Genomic DNA, 25,142 nt, shown 5'->3' on the forward strand with positions numbered 1-25,142 from the left:
CCCAAATTTCATGAAGAAACTTGAGGGGCTACTAATAAGTCTTAATGGAAGTAATGGGGAAATGATAGTATGTGGTTATTTCAATATAGATTTCATCTGGGATAGTTGTGAGAAAGATTATGTTGAGTAAGTGATGTCCAACTTTGGTTTAGCTGCATTATAACGTAGGATATGTTATAATGCAACAATAAATGATAATTAATTTCTGTATCCAATTGTCCATCATGAAAGAGAGAAGAAGGGAAGGGAAATTTGGCTGGACTTATATACAACAGAAGCCATGACAAACAGATCCTGGTCCATCACAAATCAAGAACTCTGATACCTGGTGAACTCAATAGCAGTGCGTGGATACCACCATAAAATATGGAAGGAAAAGAGTTTCCACGACCCCAGCAGCAACTGTGTGTGTGATGTGTGCGACCAACCTTGTGACAGTTACCGTGTGACCAGCTGTAAAAAAATGAGTAAAATCACTAGTAGAACTTGGTAAATAATAAAAAATGTGAACACTGAAATGTGACAAACAAAGTGCGATATCACAAAGCTATGTAATTTATGTAACTTATGCACAACTTGTGCACTTTTATTCTAATAATAAAATTGTCCATCATCATCATGAAATACATGCAAGCCCTACAGCACGTGCTGTATATGACCATGATTATCAGTGGCAGCAATAGAATGTCGACATCAATCTGTTTTAACTGATAATCGAAAAGGAAAATTTCTTAGAATTATAAATGCTGACTCAGTTACATTATTCAAGGAGAATATACAGGATGAAAAATGCGAAGAAGCTAACCAAAGACTCACAGTAGATGAGTAATTTACTTCTTTCCTAAAAATATTATTACAGTTGTATGAATCCAGTTTTCATTTATAGTATGTCAAGGATAATTATGATGGGATCTGGGATGTAAGGTATTAATGTCTGGGATCAAAGTATCCTGTGAGAGGAAAAGAGGGATTTATTCAGTGCAAAGGACTAACTCTAATCAATTGTTCTGCATACCATCAAAAAGGCAGAAACCATGTACTATGCACAAATAATCTGAAGAACAAAGACAGTACAAATTGAAGCTTTATTTTGTGTGAAAAAATGAACTTGGTTAGACAAATGATATTCAACTTCCAGATGACAGTAGCAGTTAGACGTGGTGTGGCAGTCGAAAACAGCAAAAGGAAAGCCAAAGTTTTAAATTCCACAGTTGTGGAATTGTTCACGCAGGGCAACAGTACAAACATAACATCATTTGACCACTTAAATTTGCACTTCCTGTTGATCTCATTTTTGAGAGCTTTGTATTCCTTTTTGCCTGCTTCATTTCCTGCATTTTTGTATTTTCTCCTTTCATCAATTAAATTCAGTATCTCTTCTGTTACCCAAAGATTTCTACTAGCTCTCTTCTTTTTACCTACTTGATCTTCTGCTGCCTTCACTACTTCATCCCTCAAAGCTACCCATTCTTCTTCTATTGTATTTCGTTCCCCCATTCCTGTCAATTGTTCCCTTATGCTCTCCCTGAAACTCTGTACAACCTTTGGTTCTTTCAGTTTATCCAGGTCCCATGTCCTTAAATTCCCACCTTTTTGCAGTTTCTTCAGTTTTAATCTACAGTTCATAACCAATAGATTGTGGTCAGATTCCATATCTGCCCCTGGAAATGTCTTACAATTTAAAACCTGATTCCTAAATCTGTGTCTTACCATTATATAATCTATCTGATACCTTCTAGTATCTCCAGGGTTCTTCCATGTATACAACCTTCTTGAACTAAGTGTTAGCTATGATTAAATTGTGATCTGTGCAAGATTCTACCAGGTGGCTTCCTCTTTCATTTCTTACCCCCACTCCATATTCACCTACTACGTTTCCTTCTCTCCATTTTCCTACTACCGATTTCCAGTCACCCATGACTATTAAATTTTCGTCTCCCTTCACTACCTGAAAAATTTCTTTTATCTCATCATACATTTCATCAATTTCTTCATCATCACAGAGCTAGTTGGCAAATAAACTTGTACTACTGTAGTAGGCATGGGCGTTCTGTCTATCTTGGCCACAATAATGCATTCACTAGGCTGTTTGTAGTAGTTTACCCGCACTCCTATTTTTTTTTATTCATTATTAAACCTATTCATGCATTACTCCTATTTGATTTTGTATTTATAACCCTGTATTCACCTGACCAAAAGTTTTGTTCCTCCTGCCACTGAACTTCACTAATTCCCACTATATCGAACTTTAACCTATCCATTTCCCTTTTTAAATTTTCTAACCTACCTGTCCGATTAAGAGATCTGACATTCCATGCTCTGATCCATAGAATGCCAAGTGATGTACATGGATGTTGTAGGACTCTTCAGTAGCTGTTAAGTTTGTTGATAAATGGCCCCCAATATATTCATAACAGGTCACCAACATTCAAGAAAGGCGGTAGGAGTAATTTACTAATTCCCACATCAGTACGTCTATATGCAGCAAGATTTTAGAACATATATTGTGTTCAGGCATTATGGATTGCTTTGAAGAGAATTGTCTATTGGCAGCTAGTCAATGTGGATTTAGAAAACATTGTTCTTGTGAAACACTACTGACTCTTTACTCACACGAAGTGCTGAGAGCTATCGACAAGGGATTTCTAATTGGTTCCATATTTCTAGATTTCCAGAACGTTTTTGACACCGTACCTCACAAGTGGCTTGTAACCAAATTGCTTGCTTATGGAATATCATCTCTGTGTGACTGGATTCTTGACTTCTTTTCAGACAGGTCACTGTTCATAGTGATTGATGGAAAGTCATTGAGTAAAACAGAAGTGATTTCTGGCATTCCCCAAGGTAGTGTTACAGACTCTCTGCTGTTCTTTATCTACATAAATGATTTAGGTGACAATCTGAGTAGCTGTCGTAGGTTCTTTGCAGATGAAGCTGTCGTTTACTGTCTAGTAAAGTCATCAGAAGACCAAAACCAACTGCAAAATGATTTATATAAGATATCTGAATGGTGACAATTGGTGGTTGACCCTCAACATTGAAAAGTGTGAGGTCAACCACATGAGTGCTAAAAAGAATCCATTAAACTTCGGTTACACGATAAATCAGTCAAATATGAAGGCAGTAAATTCAACTAAATATTTTGGTATTACAGTCATGAACAACTTAAATTGGGAAGAACACACACAGAATATTGGGGGGAAGGTGAACCAAAGATGGTGTTTTATTGACAGAACACTTAGAAGATTCAATAGATCTGTTAAAGAGACTGCCTACACTACAATTGTCCACCCTCTTCTGGTATACTGCTGCATGGTGTGGGATCCTTACCAGATAGGATTAATGGAGTACATTGAGAAAGTTCAAAGGAGGGCACATTTATATCATTAAGATATGGGAGAGAGTGTCACAGTCATGATATAGGACTTTCATTGTGGCATGATCTTGTCACGAAATTTCAATCTCCAACTTTATCCTCTGAACGTGAAAATATGTTGGTGATCCCAACCTACATAGGGAGAAATAATCATGATAATAAAATAAGGGAAATTAGAGCTTGCACAGAAAGATATAGGTGTTCATTTTTTCCCTGTGCTGTTCGAAAGTGGAATAATAGAGATTAAGTGTGAAGGTGTTTTGGTGAACCCTCTGGCATCCATTTAAGTGTGATTTGCAGAGTAATCATGGAGATGTAGACGTAGAAACACCCAGGAGAATAGTGAAAATAATGCACAACTGGTTCATAACCAACAGCTTTATCTGTAATTTTACAGCAATTAATGTTATTTGTATCAAATAGAAATTTCACTCCAAAAAAGTACAACACCGAATTGCTTGTCAGAACTTACCATAACAAGGTGCAGTACTGAATGTGCTGTTAGACATATACAGGGTGTATCATAATCAATGGTGTAAATGCATACAGTTGAAAGTACACAAAACTAGAAGCAAAAAAGTCTCAGTAAACATAGGGTCAAAAATGCGTACCTTAAGAACCACAAGCAGTTTTTCATCTTCGATACTTTGAAGCAAATCTCTTCTACTGCAAGCTCTTTTGCTTTCCATATTTTTGGAAGTGGTAATATGGACCAAAACAAGAAAAAATGTCCATTAAACATGTACTCTAAAATGCATACCTTAGGAACTATGAGCACGTGTTCATCTTCGATACTTTGGAGCACAACTCTTCTAATGAACGAGTGCTCATAACTTGTTTTGATCCATATCACCACTTCCCAAAATATGGAAACCAAAGAGCTTGTAGTAGAAGAGATTTGCTTCACAGTATCGAAGATGAAAAGTTGCTCGTAACTCTTAAGGTACGCATTTTCGACCCTATGTTTACTGAGACTTTTTTGCTTCTAATATCATTTACTTTCAACTGTATGCATTTACACCATTAATTATGATACACCCTGTATAGATACTTTTATATGTATTTATTGACAGTAAGAAATATTTCTCTCTTGAAGATAAGCACTGGCCAGGAATACTGTCTCATAATTTTAAAAAAACTTGTATTATGCTGTTACGAACAAATCAATATAACTTACAGATACCAAAAACAGAGATCAGTAGGAATACACTGGACGAGGTTCAGTGTGTGAACTGCGTGGCCATTCAGAAGGATAATGATCTGAAGTAACGCCAGTGTATGAACAAGGTATCTCTCAGTGTGGTGACCAGCAGACAGACCTGATAGCATATTTTGTGTACTTCCATCTGGTACTCTTCTATGCATAATCTTTGGGGATAATGCAGTATAATGAAAAAAGTGTTTATTCTACAGAATGTGCAGTGGAAAGTTGATAAATGAACATCTTTGCAGAAACCTCTTCAGCGACCTGAGTCTTACACTTGTGTGTCAATACATGTAATCTCTAATGGTACTTGTAGTTAATAACAAGAGTGAATTTAGGGACTCTGAAACCCACAAACGGACTATAAGAAGTAGAAATAATTCTCATGTTGATTGTCCATCCCTATCTGAGGCTTAGACTTAGGTATTTTGCTGCAAAAGGGTGCTGGTAGACATCAGGCATGAAACAAAAAATCTTCAAATACTAAAAACCAAAGAAAAAAACACTAGATTAGTCATTCCTGAGACAAATTATCAAAATATTTGGGCTCTGCGTATCACTGATATTTGTACTAGAGATTGTCTTTGTAGTATATAGATGGTTAGCAGCAGCTGAGTAGTGAGGTAGAGGGGCACAACTGTTTTCAAAGGAGCCATTTTTCTGCTATTATAATTATATAAATTAATTTAGAAGTAGTTCCCATAATTATCTGTGTGAGTAGGTTAGCATTAGTAATAATTTGTTATTAGTATATTTTTCAGAAGTAGTCATCAGCAATTGCCTCTGTGTGGTTATGTGTAACAAGACTCATTCCACATTACCGAAGGCTCTGTGTACATGAATGAATTAATGAATGAACCACAGCAAATTAACTTTCTACCTCTGTTGTATGTATGGATTTACAGTGGTGTTGAACATTTATGTATAACACGTAGTTTTCACAATGTTAAATGATAATTCATAAGTTTTTTATTTTTGTTTTTAAATTTCAGGCTCCGTGCAGGTTTCAGTATGTACAGAAATATCTGGAAATGGTCCTCTCTATCTTGCTGTTGAACCAGTAATAGGTTCTTGGTGGTCAACAGTAGTTTGTGGGATTCCTGATTCGCTGCAATGTCCACCACCTGTGCAGTGGAGTCAGCTACTCAAACACTTATGCACTGGAAGATTGGTATATCCTGTTTATATTTTCTGAAACAGATACTATGTATCTCTTATTAATGACGGTGAAAGTGATGATCCTGATTACAAAGACAGTACCCATCGTCTAATTTTGGAGAGTGAGTAACTGACTTATCTGAATTTAATCAAGTTCCTTTTTCATGTTTAAAATAATCAGTATTTTATGAGACACTGTGAGTTGTTACGTTTCTGTCATTGCAGGAAGATAAGAGCTACACAGAACTGAGAAAAAAGGAACTACCGCCCACATTTGCAGCTCTTTAGCAAGCATCACAGACTAAGGGTGTGTATCATTAAATGTGATGAGGTGTGATAAACCAAGTTATAGATTTTGTTTATATTTATAATGTAGAAATTAAGTTCTGTATACTGTCTACAGGACAGGAATCTATCCTCATGAGATGAAAAAAAGTAATGAGAAAAGATAAATAAAGAGTAGAAATTATATGTTAACATTTTGTATGTAAATACAATCTGTGATAAAATGTGTACTTATGTTCTTCCAAAAGCTTTATTTGTAAACAGGACTACATACATTATTTAAACATCTTCCACAGTCAAAGTGGTGCAATGTAACTGAAGATAATGAAGTAGAAGCAGACATCATCATTATGTATATTCCAAGATGACTGATGGCTCTTTTAACTCATAAAAGAGAGTCTAGCAATGGAAAGTCCATGGGGGAATAACAATAATATGGAAAGAATAGCGTACTACCCACCATATAGAGGAGACATTGAGTTAGACAGGAGCAATGAAAAATAATACTACAAATGCTCAGTTTCAGATGCAGGAAACACACAGGGGTGTGGGGGACTGGGAGGGGGGGGGGGGGGGGAGAGGGTCATTATGGGAATCTTTGCTAGCCCCTGTCCTCCTCCTGCCTATCCCTTTCCCTGCTCACCATGTCCCTCATCTCTGCACTCTCCCACAGGCAGCACTAGCATCTTCCACCACTTCTATCATGCTATTGCCCCATGTGTTTTCCATACACCCATTAGCTATTTCATTTAGATTGCTGCTCACCTCAGACACAGTTGCAGTCAGGCTTTAGTGCCCGGACCATGGCCATGTGTGTATGAGTTGTCCATGTATGAATGTTTGTGTGTTTTCTGCTTCTTTTAAAGGACGTTATTCAAAAGCTGAACATTTCCAGCGGTCTTTTTCATAGTGGCTGTCTGCAACTTAGTGCCATTCCTGTGTGATGCTAGCAATCTCTTCTTTCCATATGACACTCTAGAAATGACTGTGTTCTATGAGAAAGCAATATGCTGCTTAGGTTCTTAGCAGAAAAAGCAAATATAATTGCAATATTTCCTGGTTGTACCATGACACCCTGAGTGCCTGCTGAGTTTCCGTGATATCAGTTGTGTACAAAGGGAGGCAAATGCAATATACTGATCATTTGAAAATGGCATAGGGTGAAAGTAAGTTGTGACAATAAATACGTTTTGTGCAACTGGAAGTCAACACCTGTCCGACTTGGGTGGCCCTGCTGGTAGCTACACTACCATCGGCACAGCCCTTGACTTCATTGAAGCGTGCAAACTGGAGGTGCAATATAGTAGTGTCAGTGAAAATTGCAACACCAAGAAGAATATGTTTGACTAAATTGTAGAACTTCATAATAAGAATTAAAAGGAGATGGAAAGATTAAAGTTAGCTGAGATGTTGAGTAGTAGACAAATGCAAAAGTAAGATAAAACTTGTAGCTAAGCCTTGACACAAGTGTTCTTATCACAGAAGTGCCTTGACACAAATGACCTTATTGCAGAAGTCCCTTATGACCTTCAGTTCACTCATATCCTCATTTCACCAGAGCACATTTCCTCCCAAATACAACATCTTCATCCCCACCCCAGTCACCCACTGCAATACCTCTTCTGTGTGGTTCTTAAAATTTACTAACCTAACCACTACAATGTCTATTTCTACCTATAATCCAATCAAAATTACTTGATAGTTTATGTCTGACACTTGCCACTGTAGTATTGCCTCATCTGCTGCCAGCTAATGCTTGGTTATAGGCAACACACTAAAAGGCAGGTCACTTCACAAAGGCTGTTAAAGTGAAATGCAGAGCAATGTTGGAAGTGGCTGCCACAAGGTATGATAGAAATTGGAGATGCTCTGTTGACACTTGATTTTAAGTGACCATTGACTGAATTGTGGCAGATGGTTTTTGTAGCACTCATGTCCTAACACAACCACAACCTCTTGATGTGCAATGTATCCAAGCAAATGGCAGTCAGCAGTCTGTGGCAGAAATGTAATCATGATCATTTTGTTCAAGGCATTTAAAGTTAACCTCTATGAGCAGACTTGATGCAACCTCTATGAGCAGACTTGATGCAGAAAAGTTTCAGAATATGTTTGTTCCATCTCCCACAGCAATGTTTTAATTTTAGTCATAAAAGCAAAAAAATTTCTCACAGTCATTGGTTACTTGAAACTATCCTCATGCGGGCTTCACGGGATGCTGCATTACCAACCGATGAGCAGTCCTGGCTGGCACTTAGGTGCAGATTATAGGTGACACTAGCAGATTCCAGATGAAAAAAGAATGATAGAAATAAAAATAAGAGCAAATGAGAAAGTCAATATGATGATGAAAATGACATGGTCAAACATTAGAAATAAGAAAATTACATTTAAACCAATTACCTGAATGAAAAGAATAATCAAAGTCTTTTGATTAGATTAGAAAAAAAATTTAAATTAAAATTTAAAAAAAAAAAATTCACAGCATTTGATGAGATTCAAGCTTTCAACATTCTGCACATCAGGTTTATATGCAAAGCACTACATTGCACCATTACTCTGCAAATGCTGTTGTATTTATGAGTCTGGTGTCCCACTCATAGAAATTAATTGTCAGCCTTCAAAAATTTGGTTTGATGGAATGTTGTGTGAGAATAACCTAATGTAATCTGATCTCTGTGATTATAAAAACTGTATAATATACTCTGAATCATATCTTGTGCAAAAAGATGCAGTAGTGTCTGGTTAGTGCTGTTTATGAAAAGAGTGTATTTCATTAGCATTGTTGCATGTGTGTTTGAACTTCGTTTTTGAAGTAGATATCTACATCTATACTCTGCAAACCACAGTGAGATGCACGACATTATGTGTGATGAAATATGAAACATAAGGACCAGACCCATGATTTGTGATTCAAACACATCAAGAAAGAAAGCCGGATGAGGAATTGGAAGTGAATTAATTGTTGTGGCCATTTGGCAACAGCGAACAGTTCGGGCGGGCATAATGTTGAGCACTGTGATTGGAAGGAACCAGCTACAATGGATGAAGTAATTTTAATTGCGATTTAGTTACAGTGATCCTATGGAAACGATCTTGGCCCATGTCGATAAACACTGCCCACCCAATACTCGCAGCTTAACTTAGTACACCAAAGACACCAACTACTTCCAGAATTTCCTGTGTACCATCACCACCTTGCTTCTTGCTTGTCACTGTTGAAACCACCTCCCTATTCTCTAGTATCTCTCACACATTTAGTTTTGCTGCCATTGAGCTCTCCCAATGTTATGCTGATCCCAAACCCATCACTGCAGTTCTTATACAAGTGACAAACTATAGCCACCTAGAGATGGCATGTGCGCAGTGATGACCATTCCCCTTTGCCCAGAATGTTTCATGGTCTTGCTAAGGACTTAGGCAACAAATGCTACACCTGCCTCCCCCCCCCCCCCCTCACGCGCCCCCCCTTCCTCCAAACATTTTATAAACAAATATGCACTCTATTTTATCCCTGCCCAACTACAGAGGACCACTTTTATTACCAAATACCACTTTGGACTGGAACAGGTTAACCACATCCTTTGCCAAGCCTAGAATTTGCTTTCATCATGCCATGAAATATGATTCACAAAATTCCACTGCCTACACAATCTATGAACTATTCTGGTCCATCCTTATGCCACATGTAAGCCCACCAATTTGCCACACTGGTCTGTCAGAACTACTTTTGGTCTCTTTATGCCCTCAAAATGGTATTCTGGTGTCCAACTGATATTCTGGTGCCCAACCAATCTACAGAACATCCTGGTCTATTTGGATGTGCCATACTTCCAACTCCATGCCATATGTATCATAGTCATGTATAAGATCCAGGTCAAGACCTGTCGCATGCACCCAGGCAGCACATCCTATTCCAGCCCTTTCACAGACAATTTCTACCTCATCAGATGATGAGCCATTTTGTGTGTTAGCTCTACTCAAACATCCCTTATATGTGAGCATGCCTACAAAACAGCTGATAGAGCAAATGAATTACCACTACCGAAACTCTGGCCAAGAAGTAGTTAACTATTTATTGACAGAGCATTCTGCTGAACACATTGTGCTCAGATTCAATGAACTGTTTCACATCCATCCATCTTCAAATGTCATTATGTAGTACATGTAACTTTTACTGCTGCACCAGGGAGAAGACACTGGTGTCACACCTCAATCCCTTTTCTCTTGGTGCTGCTCCCTACCCAGCTCTGTTGCTCCTTGCTTAACCTCTCGCCCCAGTCATATCACAAGTGTCAGAACAACATAGCTCTTCCTCCCTATTCTCTGAAGAAGTACGTTGTCTGAAATCTTACCTGTCTGTCCAGTCTTGTTTATGGTACTTGTCTGCTGCTCAGTACGTCTACTGTATGGAGAGTGGTTATCTTAACTCTTACCTGTTTGCATTTCACACAGTAATTTCTGGTATCATAATTATTATACTAAAAATTAGGTAAATGATGGTACATAAATGATTAGGAACACAGAATTGTACATGAGCACTGATTTTAAGGATTCAGATTCCACATGCTGCACTCAGAGCCTATAAATGTTGTGTCATGGTGTCAAAGAGGACCTGGATATGTTGCTGGACAATACCTTCCCCCCCCCCCCCCCCCCTCCCGCCCCCCATCCAAATCACAACACCTCTCCCACCACCCTACCCACACACACAAAATTTGCACAAAACCCCACAAAGTGTCAACAGAAATACAGTTGCTGACCATACTTTTTCATAAATGTTAGTATAAGTTACTCCGCCTATCTTTAATAACAGTTATTAATAAAAGCTACGCTGCTAATTTCCATGGGCATATTTCTCTAGTTCTGCACAAATAATTGCTATATTCTCCAACTGGCTGGGATCTGCAGATTATGATTGTGAATAAAATGAGTTACTTCATCTTCATCACAGGTACTTATAAATTTCATGATTATACCACACCAGAAAAATTGCCCTCGTTGTTATTTGTAGCAGGCTAATATCTTTCCAACCTCTGAGGGTAACACATACTGTATGTTGTAGGGTCATTTGTTTCCAAACATAATGCTTTAACAGGTAAAAAGCTAGTACCCTTAACAAGTAATTGCTCTAATAAATAAGTTTAGTGATATATTAAATGATGGGAAATCCAGGATGGAATGTAACAATACCAGAGAAGGAAAGTTGCTACTCACCACATAGCGGAGATGCTGAGTCACAATAGGCATAACAAAAAGATTCACACAATTATAGCTTTTGGCCTCACACAAATGCAACTTGCACACACATCTGCAGTCTCAGAGAACTGAAATCACACTGTGAGCAGTAGCACTAGTGCATGATGGGAGTGGTGACTGGGTTGGGAGGGGGGGGGTAAGAAGGAGGCTGGGGTGGGAAGGGGGAGGGATAGTATGATGGGAGTGGTGGACAGTGAAGTGTTGCAGTTTAGATGGAGGCAGAAATGATGGCTGTGCACTGCTGGAATGGGAACAGGGAGGGGTCTGGATGGGTGAGGTCAGTGACTAACAAAGGTTGAGGCCAGGAGGGTTACAGGAATGTAGGATGTATTGCAGGGAGAGTTCCCACCTGCACAATTCAGAAAAGCTGGTGTTGGTGGGAAGGATCCATATGGCACAGGCTGTGAAGCAGTCATTGGGAAGAGGGATATCATGTTTGGCAGAGTGTTCAGCAACAAGTTGGTCCACTTGTTTTTTGGCCACATTTTGTCGGTGGCCATTCATGCGGACAGACAGCTTGTTGGTTGTCATGCCTACATAGAATGTAGCACAGTGGTTGCAGCTTAGCTTGACAGGTAGCCCTGGCTTTGATGAGATAGGTGATGTTAGTAATTCAGTTGCTCCAGTACCGGAGCCTTTGTGGGACTGTGGGAGATGGTGGAAGACTGGAAAGACAAGGCATGGGAGATTTGTTTTTGTACAAAGATGGTAGGATAATTACGGTCAGTGAAGGCTTCAGTGAGACCTTTGTATATTTCGAGAGGGACTGCTCGTCACTGCAGATGCGTTGATCATGGGTGGCTAGGCTGTACGGAAGGGACATCTTGATATGGAATGGGTGGCAGCTGTCGAAGTGGAGGTTTTGCTGGTGGTTAGTATGTTTGATATTGACAGAGGTACTGATGTAGCCATCTCTGAGGTCGAAGTCAACACCTAGGAAGGTGGCTTGTTCGGTTGAGTAGGACCATGTGAAGCAAATGGGAGAGAAGTTGTTGAGGTTCTGGAGGAATGTGAATAAGATGTTCTCGCCTTCAATCCAGATAGCAAAGATGACACCAATGAATCTGAACCACGTGAGGGGTTTAGGATTCTGGGTTTTAGGGAAGAATTTCTGTAGATGGCCCATGAATAGGTTAGCATAGGATGGTGCCATGTGGGTGCCCATAGCCATACTGTGGATTTGTTTGTAAGTAATGCTTTCAAAGGAGAAGTAACTGTGGGTGAGGATATAGTTGGTCATGGAGACTAGGAAGGAGGTTGTTGGTTTGGGATCCATAGGGCATCTGTAAAGGTAGTTTTCGATAGCAGTGAGGCCATGGGCATTAGGAATGTTAGTGTACAGGGATGTGGCATCAGTAGTGACAAGCAGGGCACCGTGTGGTAGAGGGACAGGAACTCTGGAGAGTCGGCTGAGGAAACGGTTGGTATCTTCTATATAGGAAGATAGGTTTTGGGTAAGGTCTACGAGAGCAGAGATTCTCTTCATGGGGGCACAGTAACCGGCCACAATGGGTCGTCCTGGGTGGTTGGTTTTATGGACTTTAGGAAGCATGTAGAAGGTAGGAGTGCTGGGAGTGGTAGGGGTAAGTAGAGAGATGGACTCTAGAGAGATTTTCTGGGATGGGCCTAAGGATTTGAGTAGTGATTGGAGATTCTGCTGGATTACTAGAAGGGGTCACTGTGGCATGGTTTGTAGGTGGAAGTGTCTGATAGCTGATGGAGTCCTTCTGCCACGTAATCCTTGTGGATCATAACAAAGGTGGTGGAGCCTTTGTCTGCAGGTAGGATTATAAGATTGGGATCAGTTTTTAGTTTGTGGAATGTGGGTCTTTCTGTGGATGTAAGGTTAGTTTGCATATTGAGGGATTTGGGGAATGATGGTGAGGCAAGATTCGAGGTTAAGAAATTCTGGAAAGTTAACAGGGGTTGGTTTGGAGGCAGTGGGGGTGGATCATGGTTGGATGGAGGAGTCAACTGAGTTAGGCAAGGTTCAGTATTGGGCTTTGGTTGAGTCTGATTCCTCGGGTTGTTGGCAAAAAAATGTTTCCACTGTAAGGACTGGGAGAAGGAGAGAGGGTTCTAATTAGCCTGGCATGGTTGAATTTGGGAGTGGGGCAAAAGATGAGGCCTTTGGAAAGGACTGATATTTCTGTGGGACTAAGGCTTCTGGAGGAATGGTTCATAACTGTGTTGCAGGTCTGTTTAGGGTCTGGGTTCTGTGTGGTGGTGAGAAGGAGTTTTCAAGGGTGAGGTAAGTGTAGTAGGTCTGCGAGATAGGGTTTCTCAGCTATGAGGTGGCATGGGGGAGGTTTGGAAGTTGTTTTAGAAGTGATGGACAGTGGTACTCCAATGTGGGAGTTGGAAGTGAGCAGGCTGGAGAGCTTTTTGAAGTGGCATTGTGGCATGTTGCTTAAGTTCCTGCAGGGCAAGAGTTTCAATGTGTGTTATGGGTTCCAGGAATTTGGGATTACATAGCAGGAGAATTTTGCGGATGGAGAGAAGGTACTGCAAGGAGGATTGGGCTTGGTTGATACGGTTTTGCAGGACTATGTTGGTGAGGGCTAAGGACTGGCAAAATCTGAACAGGTGGAGGTCATTGTGGAAGGAGGGGTGGCAACCAGAGATGGGTAATTTGATGGTAAGGCCATTAGGGGGGATTTCATGAACCAAGCAACAATGCAGGAATAATATGTGGGACTGGGATCTGGCTAGGGATAAGGAAACTTTTCTGTATTGATGCAGATGGAAGGAGCAAGGATCCATGGTGTTGCAAAAAATATGAAAAATTATGTAAGAAGGTAGAATTACACCCAAAAAATTACGTAAAAATACACCCAAATACGAGTGAAAAGGGTGAAATGGATGCACAAGGGGAAACAAACGAGATAAAATCTTCAGAAGACGATGATAGTGGAAGGCGAAAACTCACAAAAATTGGTGAGAAGTCACAAGTTTCAGAGCAGAGAATAACTAATCATTAAAAATATGTGTATGTTACTTTGGATAGCAGGTTTAAGGGCAGATAAGTGTAATGATGGGGGGACAGCAGATGTGACTGGAATGGTGGATTTAGTGGGTGCAAACAGGGATAGAATGGAGAAAGTGTGGTGGATGGAGAGGGTTTCGTAGTTAGAGATGTAAGATCATGTGGCACCGGAAAAGTGTGGAAGATAACACGCAAAAATACGGGAACTGTCATAGGAAATGTGATCAGTTTGAAGGTGTAGTCTTAATTACGTCGTCGGGAGTAATGTGGGATATAAGGTGCTGCACCAACAATCAACATGGTTTTGAGGCCGTCTGTTGCGTGCAGCCAAGATGGTTGATACAGGATGGCTCATAAGTCAAGTGTGCAGTGCAGTTCATAAGGCAATAAGAGAAACACTGGAAAGAAAAGAAAGAAGGATGGACATTGAGTATAGCGATGCAAAAGAAAGTAGTTACAAAGGAAAGCAGCACCGGGTTTCGAACCGCAAGGATTACGTGGCAGAAGGACTCCGTCAGCTGTTAGATACTTCCACCTACAAACCATGCCACAGTGATCCCATTTCAGTAATCCAGTAGGATCTCCAGTCACTACTCAAATCCTTAGGCCCATCCCAGAACCTCTCCCCAGAGTCCATCTCTCTACTTACTCCTACCACTCCCTGCACTCCCACCTTCTACATGCTTCCTAAACACCATAAACTCAACCACCCAGGATGCCCCATTGTCGCCAGTTCCTGTGCCCCCACGGAGAGAATCTCTGCTCTCGCAGACCAACACCTTCAACCTATTACCCAGAACCTAGCCTGCTATATAAAAGATACCAACCGTTTCCTAGACCAAATCTCCACAGTTCCTTCCCCGTTACCACATGGTGCCCTGCTTGTCACTATTGATGACACATCCCTGTACACTAACATTCCTAATGCCCATGGCCTTACTGCTATCGAACACTACCTTTCCAGACACCCCATGGATTCCAAACCAACAACCTCCTTCCTATAGTCTCCATGACCAGCTAATTTCTCACCCACAATTACTTCTCCTTTGAAAGCATTACCTACAAACAAATCCATGGTACGGCTATGGGCACCTGCATGGCACCATCCTATGCTTACCTATTCATGGGCCATCTACAGAAATTCTTCCCTAAAACCCAGAATCCTAAACCCCTCACCTGGTTCAGATACATTGATGACATCTTTGCTCTCTGAATTGAAGACGAGGACACCTTATTCACATTCCTCCAGAACCTCAACAATTTCTCCCCCATTTGCTTCATCTGGCCCCACTCAACCGAACAAGCCACCTTCCTAGGTGTTGACTTCGACCTCAGAGATGGCTACATCAGTACCTCCATATCAAACCTACTAACCACCAGCAATATCTCCACTTTGACAGCTGTCACCCATTCCATACCAAGATGTCCCTTCCGTACAGCCTAGCCACCCATGGTTGTTGCATCTGCAGTGACAAGCAGTCCTTCTCAAAATATACTAAGAGTCTCACTGAAGCCTTCACTAACCATAATTATCATCCCATCCTTGCACAAAAACAAATCTCCTGTGCCTTGTCTTTCCAGTCTCCCACCACCTCCCAAAGCTACACTGTCTGGCCACAGAGGAGCATTCCCCCCGTAACTCAGTACCATCTGGGACTGGAGAAACTGAATTACATTCTCTGCCAGGGTTTCGATTACCTCTTATCGTGCCCTGAAATGAGAAATGTCCTGCCCACTATCCTTCCCACCCCTCCTACCATGGTATTCTGCCGTCCACCGAACCTACACAATATACTCGTTCTTCCTTACACAACCCTTACACTTCCCTTACCTCATGGATCATACCCCTGTAATAGATCTAGATGCAAGACATGTCCCATACATCCTCCTACCACCACCTACTCCAGTCCGGTCACTAACATCACCTATCCCATCAAAGCCAGGGCTAACTGTGAAAGCAGTCATGTGATTTACAAGCTAAGCTGCAACCACTGTGCTGCATTCTATGTAGGCATGACAACCAACTAGCTGTCTGTCCGCATGAATGGCCACCGACAAACTGTGGCCGAAAAACAAGTGGACCACCCTGTTGCTGAACATGCTGCCAATCATGATATCCCTCATCTCAATGACTTCTTCACAGCCTGTTCCATATGGATCCTCCCCACCAACATCAGCTTTTCTGAACTGCGCAGGTAGGAAATCTACCTGCAATACATCCTACGTTCCCGTAACCCTCCTGGCCTCAACCTTCGTTAGTCACTCTCCTCACCCATCCAGACCCCTCCCTGTTCCCATTCCAGCAGTGCACAGCCGTCATTTCACTGCCACACCCAGTCTTTTAATTTCTTTTTCTTTCTCTCCTTTCTGCTACTTACCCCATCCCCCTTCCACACCTTCTCTCCTGCCCTCCGTATAAACTGCAACACTTTACCCCCACCCAGTCACCATTTCCATCATGCATTAGTGCTGCTGCTCGCAGTGTGGTTTCAGTTCTCTGAGACAGCAGACGTGTGTTTATGTTGCGTTTGTGTGTGTGTGTGTGTGTGTGTGTGTGTGTGTGTTGGTGTGTGTGTGTGTGTGAGAGAGAGAGAGAGAGAGAGAGAGAGAGAGAGAGAGAGAGAGAGAGAGAGAGAGAGAGAGTACTGCTGACAAAAGATTTAATGGCTGAAAGCTATAATTGTGTGAATCTTTTTGTTGTGCCTATCGTGACTTAGCATCTCCACTATATGGTGAGTAGCAACTTTCCTTCTCTGGTTTTGTTAAGTGATATATTGTACGATCTTAGGTACCAAGAATGGAAGTTAATGTATCACTGTCCAACACACTCAGCATGTCCCACATACACTGTACATACATTACTCAATATATACTTTGCTCTTTTCAAATATTTTGTCAGCACCCCTAATGGTTTTGCCTATTTCCTCTTTTCCATTTTTTACGCTGTCTTGTTCAAATGGTTGCAATGGCTCTGAGCACTATGGGACTTAACATCTGAGGTCATCAGTCCCCTAAATCTTAGAACTACTTAAACCTAACTAACCTAAGGACATCCCTCAGCATTGCCTGATTTAATTTGACTACATTCCATTATTCTGAAGTTGCTTTTGTTGATGTTCATCTTATATCCTCCATTCAAGACACTGTCCATTCTGTTTAACTGCTTGTCCAGGTCCTTTGCTGTCTCTGACAGAATTACAGTGTCATCGGCAAACCTCAAAGTTTTTATTTATTCTCCGTGGATTTTCATTCCTACTCCAAATTTTTCTTTTGTTTTCTTTACTTCTTGGTCAATATATAGATTGAATAACATTGGGGAAAGGCTACAACCCTGTCTCACTCCCTTCCCAACCACTGCTTCCCTTTCATGCCCTTCGACTGGTTTCTGTACAAATTGTAAATAGCCTTTTGGTCCCTTTACTTTAACCCTACCACCTTCAGCATTTGAAAGAGGGTATTCCAGTCAACATTGTCAAAAGCTCTCTATAAGTCTAGCAACACTGGAATTGTAGGTTTGCCTTTCCTTAGTCTCTCTTTTAAGATAAGTCGTAGGGTCAGTGTTGCCTCACATGTTCCAACATTTCTATGGAATCCAAACTGATCTTCCCTGAGGTCGGAATATGGAATATTAAATGGAAATTGTAAGAATGGTGTGATATTTAATAATGTGACAAAGAATAAAATTCAAGAAATATACAGGCAACTCTTCATCAGTTATTTAGTCATCAGGAACCCACAATGTTAAATCAAAATTTCAACCCCAAGAATGTACCCCTAGACGTAAGAATTGGAGCCAACAACAAGACGAGAAAATGAAGATAACTAATAAGTTAGTATTTTGTATATCTTACACCCCTCGAAGCTTTTGAAACTAATGAATACAGTAAGAAAAATTTAATAGCAGTGTGTCGGAGGGTAAGATTACAAGTGTGGGTGTCAGCCGGGATCTGTTGACTGATAACGAAGTATTGTCTGTTGCATAAGAAGAAAAGTAAATTACTTTTCAGTCTTCTCCTCTTTCCCTTTCCTCTTTAACCATTCATGCATCTTTTCATCCTACATCTGTATACTATACACCTCTTTACTTCTGTATGCATCCTCTTTGGTTTGAAGCTGGCACAGTGCCTACAGTAGAATATCTTTGGCTTCCCTCTGACAACCATGCCTCCATCCTTGCTACCCTCCCCGTTGCTTCATAACCTGGGTTGTGAGTAACTAAATCCACTTTCCCTTCTTCCCTTTCTTTCCCTTCTCTCCTCCCTGATGAAGGAACATTTATTCCGAAAGCTAGGAACTTAAATTTTCAGTTGTTTTGTGTGTTTTTATCGGCTGTACTGAGCTGAGGTAAGTACTGGCCAGCCCCTCTATCTCTTTGTTAGTAATTGTTTCACATCTTTATATGAGATTTTCCATTAATTAATAAGTTTCTTATCAGGTAGAATGACCATCCCGAGAACATGGGCGAGCTGTTACACAAATTTGATCAGGTAAAATATGTGGGTATTTCGAACTTGACCTCTGGATTTCACCAGATTCCACTTTAATTTAATTCTAGAAAGTATACAGCATTTTGTATGGAGGTAAGTGTTTTCAGTATTGTGTGGTACTATTTGGGCTAGTATTCAGTGAACTGTGGGTGAAGCACGATCAACAGGGACTTACACATACTGAGCGAAAATAATAGTGCATTGAGAATGGCTAGCTCCTAGCTGAAATCTAGATCTGCATAATAAAATTTAAAAAGGACTACTGATTGCTGCAATCTATAATTTACAAGTCAGTATAACAGTCACTGAGTGCAATCGCTTTCCGAGTGGAAGGTAACCTGATGACTTTTGAATGTGTTTTCTGAAAACTACCTTGAACAACTGGTTAGACAATGCACATTCAATGGCAATACTTTAGATCTTGCAGCTACAAACAGGCCTGATCTTGTTGACAGTGTCAGTGTAGAGCTAGGGATTCATGATCATGATGTCATCACAGCAATGATGTTTACTACAGTTAATAAATCTATCAAGAAGGCTAAGAGAATATTTATGCTAGAAAAAGCAGATAAGCAGTTTTTGGAATCCCACTTAGACAGTGAATGGACAGTATTTGGTTCCAGTATGATGGACATAGAGGAATTATGGGCAAAGTTTAAACTTATTGTAAATCAATCACTGGAGACACATGTGCCAAGTGGATTGGGGGTGGAAAGGACCTTCTATAATTCAATAATCAAAACTGGGAAATGCTGAGGGAACAGAGATTGTTGCACAATCAGTTCAAAAAAGAATGCATAGATATTGATGGGAAAAATTAGCAGAATTTCAGGTGTCTGTAAGAACACCAATGCGCCAAGCACACAACATCCAGTGTCATGTCTCAGCAAACGATCTTGCCAACAACCTGAGAAAATTCTGGTCATATGCAAAATCACTAAGCTGGTTGAAAGCTTCTATCCTGTCACTTGTTGATCAGTCTGTCTTGGCAATAGAAGACAGCAAAAGGCAAGCTAAAGCTTTAAATTTCATGTTTAAGGAATCATTCATACAGGAGGTTTGTACAAATTGCGAAGGTCCATGCTGATGAAATGCAGCTTCTTGCAGTGAGGCCCTGGTGCTGGTCAGATGACAACCTTGCAAAATTTCAAAAAGACTAATGTTTCCACGCTACTGATAGAAAGTCCATGTACTGTACAACAACTTTCCTTACTGTGCATGTATCAGTGTGTGAACATCAAATTACTCCATTAACAAAAATGAGATGTTCTCAAGTCAGATACAACATTGCTTGTGAACTAACTGAAACATTTTACAATCTTCCATTTACTCTTTGATTGTTGAGAAGCCCCTTGGCAAAGAACTTCTCCAGGAGGGTCCCATGGCACAGTGCACCGCATTGATGACTCCGAGGAAGCACTGTATATTAAGCAAGATGTCATAAGGCAACCTCGCATCACTGCATGATGCTCCAAGTGTACCTTAAACATACAAATTCCCACTAAACAAAAATAGCATCATGCTAAGATATCAACTATCAAATGCCAATTATATGTCGGCCAAATCTCGTTCCAAAGACCTGCGCTTACTGAATCATACAAGATTGATGAGGGTACAAAGGTTATCCAAGGGTTCATTTTTTTGTCTTAATTATTAACAAAACTAATTCATTACATAAACAAAGATTCCAAGACTTACCAAGCGGGAAAACGCCAGTAGATAGGCACAATGAATAAAACACACAAACACACACACAGAATTTCGAGCTTTCACAACCGGCGGCTGCTTCGTCAGGAAAGAGGGAAGGAAAAGGAAAGATGAAAGGATGTGGGTTTTAACATATCCAATATGTGTGTGGTGTGTGCGCGAGTATATACCTATCCTTTTTTCCCCCTAAGGTAAGTCTTTCCGCTCCCGGGAACGGAATGACTCCTTACCCTCTCCCTTAAAACCCACATCCTTTCATCTTTCCTTTTCCTTCCCTCTTTCCTGACGAAGCAGCCGCCGGTTGCGAAAGCTTGAAATTCTGTGTGTGTGTTTGTGTGTTTTATTCATTGTGCCTATCTACCGGCATTTTCCCACTTGGTAAGTCTTGGAATCTTTGTTTTTAATATATTTATCCCATGTGGAAGTTTCTTTCTATTTTATTTTCATTACATAAACAAAGATCCATAACTCAACGTCTCTTATTTGTCTCTTCTGTATACATGTAAGTCTTGTCAACTAACCGTATGCGTTAAATGTGGCATTTACACCACAAATATAATAGTTCTTTTTGCATGATATGTTTAGACTTATATGTGGTAATTATGGAGTATCAATCAAATAGTGATTTGATTAATGGACCTCAAAGAAGTTCAGTAGTACATTGGATTTCAGTTCTTAAATTTTATTACTTGCCACTTTTTGAGATTCTAACTTATTGTCTGTAAATTAGTTTCTTAATTAGATTCAGCTTATTTAGGGACCATTACCATCACATCAATTCACTACAGTGTACAACATTTCCAGTGGGTCAACTTTCACTGTTTCCAAGTGGCTAATCCTTTCTTATCCTCTCTGACAGTAGCTAAATATTTACATGTGTGTTCCCATATGAGAAAGAGTCTTGTTCTCTATACTTTTATTTCAGTTGTCAATACTAGAGAATAGTTTCTTCCCTTTGTAGGAGGTGGACTTTGTTTTCACCACCTGTTATATCCTAAGAACTAACTTACATTAAATTAATCAAGACTTTACTGGCGCCTCCACTAACTCTGACAGTAACGTGATTTGACTGGAAATCTTTTGATCCAACTGGTGCCTGTGGAAGGTCCAAAAATTATTGTTGCTCACCGATTGAAGTCTGCAGTCAAGACTAACCAGCCTACTTATAACTACTACCCCCTAGAAAACTATATAAATCCACACTCAAAAATTATTTCGGTATAAAAGGTAGAAACTTCTTACCCCTTAAAAAGGATTATTATTACTAAATAATTAATGGTGATAGATCAATAACCTCCATGTTATTATTACTGTTTTGTTTCAAACTCTGATGAAATTTTGAAAGGTGACTGGTAGTTAGCGGGCAACATGTCATTTACCATGGACATCCTTTATTACCACAAATTCTTACAGAGATCACCTTCTGTGTCAATCTCCCTTCCTTCCTAATGTTTATTCCTCCTGCCACACCTCGGCTTAGGCACCAGGGTCCTCAGACTCCAAAACCCATTATATATTATCACAACACCAAATCACCAACATTTACATTAAAGCTAAAGGGAAGTTAACTGAATTTTCATTTAATTTTGTATGTCTTTATTTGTTTATGTGTGTGTGTGTTTCTCAGTGGGACTGTCTGCCAATATTCCAGTCCACAAGGCAACCAATGTGGTTCACTATGAGTACTAACATTATCTATAAGTACTCAGTTGTAATTTGTTATGAAAGGTCCTAAGTCTTGAGTATTATATACACCTTTCACTTTTTTTCTGACTCAGGCATTATTGTTGCTTTGGAATCTGTATCTTGTAATTACAAAAGCTCCTTCATACAATGGATAAAATTTACTTATCAACTTCTCACTCTTAGAAATACAGTTATGGTTTCTCACTAAAACCAGTTCCCCTAACTTGTAGGATATTAGGCATCCTCCTTTCCACCACTTTTTTCCTCTTTTCTCCTTCTGTAATTAATGATTCCCTAATATTATTCCTCGTCACACTCTGTGACTTCGGACCATTCTTTACATTTCAACATACTCTAGATTCTCCCTCTATATGTCACTCCCGCTACTACTACCAAAGATATCTTAGTGACTGTTTGAGGCATTTCGTTCAATATTTTTTCAAATTCCCCACCAAATCTACCCACTTAGAATGTTGGGTTGCACAATATGTGTGACATAATCTATTTCGTTTGGAAAATGCTGAGGAAACAGAGATTATTGCACACTCAGTTCAAAAAAGAATTCACAAATGTTGATGGGCAAAAATTAGGATTTCATGTGCCCATATGTTGTTGTATACAAAGCATACAACAACATTCACCATCACACTTTAGCAAATTCTGGTCATACATAAAATCACTAAGCAGGTCATTGACTTCTATACAATCACTCGTGGACGAGTCTCAGGTGGCATTCGACAGCGAAAAGAAAGGTAAAGTTTTAAATTTCAGGTTTAAGAAAACATTCATGCAGGAGGAGTATCACGATAAAATAAGAGAAATCAGGGCTCGCACAGAAAAATTATAAGTGCTCATTTTTCCCACGTGCCATTCGAGAGTGGAACGGTAGAGAGACAGCTTGAAGGTGGTTCATTGAACCCTCTGCCAGGCACTTCATTGTGAATAGCAAAGTAATCACATAGATGTAGATGTAGATTTGACTATTGTACAGACTTCCACAAATAGGACACAGGGACAGGCGTCTGTGTCATAGGGAAGAAACTGAAAGAGTTGAAAAAATATATGTGATGAGGTGCAGATGTGATCCTAATTTGGTTTTCCAGAGAGTACTTTGTGGATTTCACCTCTTACTTAGCTTGCATTTATCACAAATCTCTCGCCCAGTGAAAAGTCCCAAGCAACAGTGAAAACACAGGTGACTCCTGTACACAAGAGAGGTAAACAGACCTGCATAAGTACAGACCAGTTACCTTACCATCAGTTTGCTGTACAATTCTTGAACACATTCTAAGTTTGGATATAATAAATTTCCTTGAGACAGAAAAGCTTCTGTTCACAAACAGCCAACTACACAGAACATTGAGGTATCAGCATCCATTGGTGTCACAAGGGTGTTAGCAAGTTGCACATCTCAGTTTGTATCTGCTTTTATAGTTTACTTCTGCACTTAGTCTTCATAGCATGGCTAGGATGTGTGCATACTTTGTGTGGACGCAGGAGGAGCTGGCTGCAGTTCATGAGCAGCTGAATGCATTTCTGGCTGCTGTCAGCCACCTTCAGGCTGCAGCCAAGGGGTGTAGCAGTGATGGAGAATGTGGCGTGTCTCATGGGAGATCCCAGGTGTCTCTGGACTATGGATGAAACATGCTTGAGATGGAGAGCCAATGTGGAGCCTGGCCATCCGCCCTCACCTAATCATCCTGTTAGTGAACTGGTGGCGATGACTTCAGCAGGGTCTGAGCAGGTACATGGGGGCAGGGGTTTGTAAGTTATTGGGAGTTCCAACATTAGGTGTATTAAGGAGCCTTTTTAGGAAGATAGCATTCAGGGATGGAAAGGAAACCAATAAGCATTTGGTACATCTGCTGAGGGCCCTAATCTGAGATGTGGAGGTGGCCTTGCCTGCAGCTATCGAGCATACAGGATGCAATTGTCCAAGTTGTTGTTCATATAGGCACCACTGATGCAAGTTTCATGGGTTCAGAGGCCCCCCTCAGGCTGCTGACCTCATGCACAGTGTGCAAGCAGAGTTCGCAGTTTGTGTAATTGTTCCCAGAGTTGACCGGGATCCTTTGATTTGGAGCTAAATGTAGGGTCTCAGCCAAAGGCTATGTCGACTTTGTGACAGTCTTCGCTGCAGATTTCTGAACCTGCATTTTGGCTAGGGATTTGTAGGACTCTCTGTGATAGGTCAGGGATGCACTACACAAAGGAAGCAGATACTCAGATACCAGTGTACTTGGGGAGCACACAAAGGAGTTTTTTTAGGCTAGTTGGTAGTTTGAGGTACTCTTATGAACACTCGTCAGTCGATATTCAGATTGGGAAGTCAAATCATATTCAGGGTAAAGACACTTCAACTCTCAAAATTTTATCAATAAATTGTTGAAGTTACTCGTAACAAAGCTCCCGAATTTACTGCCCGCCAGGGAACTTCTCCCACTCATATTATCCTAGGGCCTGAGAGCTGGCTCGAACCCAAAGAAGAAAGCTCCGAGATTAGCGAGTCATGAAACATTTATCACAAAGACAGATTAGAATGCTCTCTGTTGAAGTTGAAGCTGGGTGTGACAGAGAAGTTATCTGGTCGGGTATGACAGGTCTAGATGAAATCAAGTTAAGTGTTGGATGTTTTTACTGGCCACCCATTTCCACTGTGATAGTTCTAGAGTCATTCAAAGAAAGTCTATGGTCAGTAGTGCATAAATACCCAGATCATTCAATACTAGTTGGAGGCAACTTCAAACCTACTGAGTATAGACTAAGATATCTATGGATTCATTTGCAGAGGGGCACAGACAGACAGGCTTGCAAAGTACATTTGAATATGTTTTCCAAAAACTGTATTGAGCAGCTAGTTTGGCAGCTGACATGCTATGGAAATACCTTAGACCTGGTAGCTATGAACAGCCCGGACTTTTATCAGCAGCACCAGTATACAGACTGAGATTAATGATCATGATGTCATCGTAGTTACTATGGTTACAAAAGTTA

The 25,142-nt window shown here is 40.4% G+C and overlaps 1 protein-coding gene across 4 annotated transcripts in view; it reads left to right on the top strand.

The window, feature by feature from the left end:
• LOC126335213 (phosphatidylinositol N-acetylglucosaminyltransferase subunit Q) overlaps positions 1 to 25,142 on the top strand; it is an 87,484-nt gene that overhangs the window by 57,026 nt on the left and 5,316 nt on the right. For all 4 annotated transcript variants that reach the window (XM_049998232.1, XM_049998233.1, XM_049998234.1 and 1 more), the window contains exons 6-7: positions 5,573 to 5,860; positions 5,964 to 6,045. In XM_049998232.1, the coding sequence (XP_049854189.1) occupies positions 5,573 to 5,775 (203 nt within the window). In that variant the 3' untranslated portion in view covers positions 5,776 to 5,860; positions 5,964 to 6,045. The remainder of the gene's footprint in view (positions 1 to 5,572; positions 5,861 to 5,963; positions 6,046 to 25,142) is intronic.

Source organism: Schistocerca gregaria, chromosome 2 (genome assembly GCF_023897955.1).
Source record: "Schistocerca gregaria isolate iqSchGreg1 chromosome 2, iqSchGreg1.2, whole genome shotgun sequence".
Classification (NCBI taxonomy): domain Eukaryota; kingdom Metazoa; phylum Arthropoda; class Insecta; order Orthoptera; family Acrididae; genus Schistocerca; species Schistocerca gregaria.